Source organism: Tupaia chinensis, unplaced genomic scaffold (assembly GCF_000334495.1).
Source record: "Tupaia chinensis unplaced genomic scaffold, TupChi_1.0 Scaffold000387_1, whole genome shotgun sequence".
NCBI classification, from domain to species: Eukaryota; Metazoa; Chordata; class Mammalia; order Scandentia; family Tupaiidae; genus Tupaia; species Tupaia belangeri.
Genome location: NW_006159889.1, coordinates 2905215 through 2909954, shown reverse-complemented (window position 1 = coordinate 2909954; position 4740 = coordinate 2905215). Strand labels below are relative to the sequence as shown.

Sequence of the window (4740 nt, the reverse complement as noted above, 5' to 3'; positions counted from 1 at the left end):
AGGAGAAGGGGTTGTGTGCTGTGTGGCCATACCGCCGTGAGCTGATATCTCACTTTCCTTCTCACTGTCTCTGTCTCTCTCTCTGGCAAGGGCACACACCCTAAGGCAAAAACCTTGGGACCAGCAGTTAGCGTAATGGCTATGTTGCTGGACTACCATGTAGTGGACCACGGTTTGTGTCCCGGACCCAGTGGCTTAAAACTCACGCCGGGTGCGTGTGCGTGCGTGAGTGCCCAAGATCTCGAGAGGAGAATGGAGGAGAAGGGATTACGGTGTGGCCATCCCCCCTGGGGGGTGATTTCTCACTGTCTCTCTGTTTCTCCCTGTCTGTCTGGCGACTGCACATGCCCTATAGCAAAAATAAATGAATAAATAAAAATAAAAAAATAAAAAATCCTCTCCACAGTTCAAGTTCCAGACCTGGTGGCTTGCTTTCTCTCTCTCTCTCTCTCCCCCCGCCTGCTCTGGCCAAATTAAAATAAATAAAGTTAGATAAAATAATTCTTTTAAAAAAATATTATTGATGAAGAACACTCATAAAAATGAGGAGCTATACTATATAAATACTCAATTATAAAGATATTAATTATACACAAATTATATATAAATTCAATGTCCAAGAAATAAAAGCACTGCAGGACTTTTTGGGAAATGTAGTAAAATTGATTATAAGATTCATAGGCAAGGATAAAAAGATGCACAGACAGGTAGGAAATTATTTTACGTTTTAATTTATTTCATGAGACAGAGGGGGTACCCACTACAGGGTCTTTCTTGCCTTGCTGTGGTCCTCAGCCTTTCAATTAGTCAGAATTGCAGCACAAACATGCCTAGTGAGCTTCATGTCCACTTTGGATCTGAAACTGCAGTCTGCCACCTGGCTTCCGGTACTGATCTGCAGATCAGTATGCTACCACCTGTACCACTGAGGCTGGCTGATGTGAAAAAATGTAAAAACAAGGACAAAGAAGTGAAATTCAATCTATAGTTTTCTAAACATTTCCACATTTAATTATATAATACCATTTTTAAAAATTATCAGAGGACACATACTCTCACCAGAGAGAGAAAGAGAAAGAAAGCACCCCACAGTTAGGCATGGTCATACCACTATCACACACAATTTTTTCTCCATTTCTCCATCCCATCAGCATTTGGGGCATGCATTCATGCATGCCTGGCATGATTTTCAAGCTACTGGGATCCAAATTTGAACTGTAGTTGGCCATGTGAAATCCAGTTCCATATGCACAGTGCTTAACCACTGCACAATGGGGCCAGCCCCATATAACCAAATGTATTTGTTAAAAACAGTGTATTATTGGCAGAGGAGTGGATAAAGAGGTAAGTGAAATGGGAAAAAGGAAGTGCCCAGAAACAAACCCATACATGAAAAACAAGTTGGTACATCATAGGTCAATGGTAGAAAGGTTGAATTGTTTGACAAATGACTTACACCAATTAATAGCCATTTCTACAGAAAAAATGAAAATTAGATGCACAAAAAAAAAAAAGTTCCAGATGGTAGAAGGACTGAAAGATGATAAACCTCCAAAACTATTATGAAAGGCTTCCTTATATAAGATAATATGTGCAAAACAAAAGAAAAGCTAAGTATCTGACCTCATCAAAATTTAAAACTTCAGGCCTCACCACAGTGGCACATAGATAGTGCTACAGATTGGGAGGCCAGAAGCCACATGGGTGGCCTGGGTTTGATTCTTGGTCAACCTGGACATTCTGGGTGTGATTTTGTGTGCTTATACTCCTAGCTAATTGGGAGGAACGTGACACAGTGAGATACCCTGTATATCTCTGTCTCCCTCTTTCTCCCATCTCTCCCTTTCCTTTCATCATACTGGAAAAATACTTAAACTTCAACATAGTAAAATACAGTAAAAGATATAATGATGAAGGTAGTCAAGAGACATACTGGAACAAAATATTTGCAACATATATACAAAAGAGTACATCCAGAAAAATAGGGTAATATGAATCAAGAAAATGTTAAACAATCTAGTAGGAAAAAATGTATTAGGTAATTAACAGAAGAGGGTATATTATGGCCCAAGACATATAAGATGAAGCTCAACATCAATAGTAACCAAGGAAAAACAAAGAGAACACATTTCTTGTTTACAAGGCTGTCAAAAATTAAGTCTGATAATCTTTATTGGTGAAGGTCGGGGAAAACAGTACTCTCACTCAGTGCTGGTGAGAGTTGATTGCGGCAGGCAAAATATCCAACCTACATCTAGTAAGCCTTGCTTCCTTTCAGAGTTCATACTTCTTTTTCTAAGAATTATTTTTATTTTATTTAACTTTATTTATTTATTTAAATTTGAACAGAGAGGGACAGAGTGTGAAAGAGAGAGAGAGAAAGTGAGAAAGCAAGCCACCACGTCCAGGACTCAAACCATGGTTGGCCATGGGAGAGTCCATCACCCTTAACCACCACACCACCTGCCGGCCCCAAGAGTTCATATTTTTCTACAGCATTCTCCAACACTGAATCAGGGCTAGCCTGATAGGATAGAATTTAGAAGCAATAGACTTAGGAGACTAGGTCATAAAAGGAATTGTAGCTTCTACCTTGTTCTCTTGATTCCTTTAGGGGGAAACAAACAATGCCATGAGAATTCTCGAGCAGCCCATATGGAGAGGAGCTGAGGCCTCCTATCAAGAGCTAGTGCCAATTAACCAGCCAGGTGAGTGAGCCACTTTTAAAGAGCATCTTCCAGTCTCATCAAGCCTTCAGATGACTGTAGCCTCAGCCAACTTCATTGATGATCTTGAACCAGAACTACACAACCAATTGTTTCCAAATTTCTTATGCATATAAACTGTGAAATAAATTATTATTGTTGTTTGAAATTTCAAAATTTTGTAGTAATTTGCTAGTCAGCATTAGAAAACTAATAGATTAGTACAGTTGTATTGGAACTCAAATTAGTGGCATTTAGTAAAACTGAAAGTGTTTATATCCTATAATTAGTAATTTCATTCCAGCTATATACCTGACAAAAATCCTAGAATATATGCATAAGGATATACAGAGGAAGATATTAATTGAAGCACTGAATATTCATTTAGCTACTGTTTGTAATAATAATTAAAAAAACCCCAGAGACCTCAATGTTCATCATTAATTAAATAAATACATAAGTAACAGCTAACATTTATTGAGTAATTACCATGTGCTGGTTATTATTTTATGCAATTCATATATATTAATTATAAAACAATTTTATTAGGTAAGTATTTTAAGAGTTATTTGATTTAACTTTATTTATTTTAATTTGATCAGATAGGGACAGTGCGAGAGAGAAAATGAGAGAGAGGGAAAGTGAGAGAGCAAGCCACCAGATCCAGGACTCAAACCATGGTCAGCCATGTGGGAGTCCAGTGTTCTTAACAACTATGCCATGTGGACACCAATGCACTAGCACCTGCCATGAGTTTCAAGTCACCAGGTCCAGGACTTGACCATAGTTGGCTGTGTGGGATTCCAGGGCCCCAACCACCACAATTTGCTGGACACTCCCACATGGCCAACCAGGTTGGAGTCCCAGACCTGGTGGCTTAACTTCTCATTCCCCCACCTCATCTCTCTCTATGTGTGTCCCTGTCAAATAATAAATGAAAGAATAAATAAATAATTCTTTAAAAAACATATTGAGTACCTACTATATTGAATAGGCACTTGGTTTGAATTATTTCCAATTCTTATTAGCTACATGTAGAGATAGATTACCAGCTCCCTTTACAAATGATTTAACTGAGTCATAGCATCATACAAGTACCAAGTGTGATTCACACTCTATTCTGACTCTGTAGCCTCTGCTCTTTAATCCTGAGATAACAGCAAAACCAAACCACTCTGGCTCCAGTCTGTCTCCAACCATTTACTCTCTTATTCTTAGTACTACACTCTAGAACTCATTCATTTTGAAGGGCGAACTTGACCATGGAAACTCTAACAGTTCTTGAACATGCTAAAGTTGTAGAGATTCGTTTGTCAGCAGATACTGAAATAATCTGATTTTTTTTTTTTTTTTTTGACAAAGCAAGACACTATCATTTACAATTGTGTTGTTGGTGGGGGAGTTAGCGAAGTTACTATTCTTAAGACTGCCAGGGAGAGGAAAAATGATAGTGAGCAGATAGACAAGATCCTCCCTCTCATGGATTTTAGTCAGCTGGGCGGTCAGACTTGACACAAATATTATACAACTGTGTGGAAAGCTTGCGCTAAGACCAAAGTGCAGAAGACTGAGCCAAACGAGGAAAACATGAAAGCCCTAATTTAGACTGGAGGCAGGGGATCAGAGAGCTCTATCAGAAAACACACAAAAAGTGTTTTGTTTCCCAGGATGCAAGGTGCCAAACTCCAAAACCCCATGAGGTGCCGCCGCCGTGGCGCCCGATTGTCCCGTCAGGGGCCGGTGCGACTTTGCCCCGCTTTTTCGGGGGGAGGGGAGAATCACCGACTTGATTAAACCACATGGTTGTGGCGCGAGGTAAGTTTTCATCACGCGAACTTTCTGGAGTTTTTCTAGCGTCTTCCTTCCCAGCATCTTTCTGTCAGTTCTTCGCCCCACTGTGAAAGTCTCCAGTAACGTCTGTCTACAGCCGGAGCCTGATTTTCAGTTTTTCTCTTCTGGAGCCCCTCATCCTGCTACTTGACGGAGGCGGTTCCCCGCATGGCTCGTGGCCCCGCCATTTCACTTGGCCACACGG

At 40.0% G+C, this 4740-nt stretch overlaps 1 protein-coding gene and 1 long non-coding RNA gene across 2 annotated transcripts in view; one reads left to right on the top strand and one right to left on the bottom strand.

The window, feature by feature from the left end:
• Positions 1 to 715: 715 nt before the first annotated feature.
• LOC102469880 (uncharacterized) lies at positions 716 to 4734 on the bottom strand. The gene is made up of 3 exons (XR_335325.1): positions 4492 to 4734; positions 2593 to 2843; positions 716 to 935 (listed from the first exon to the last, which is right to left on the bottom strand). It is a non-coding gene; the product is annotated as an uncharacterized LOC102469880 (long non-coding RNA).
• ZSWIM5 (zinc finger SWIM-type containing 5) overlaps positions 2594 to 4740 on the top strand; it is a gene marked incomplete in the record, with an annotated part of 174855 nt that continues 172708 nt past the window's right edge. Inside the window, 1 exon segment of the mRNA XM_027773921.1 lies at positions 2594 to 2708. Coding sequence (XP_027629722.1) covers positions 2633 to 2708 — 76 coding nt within the window.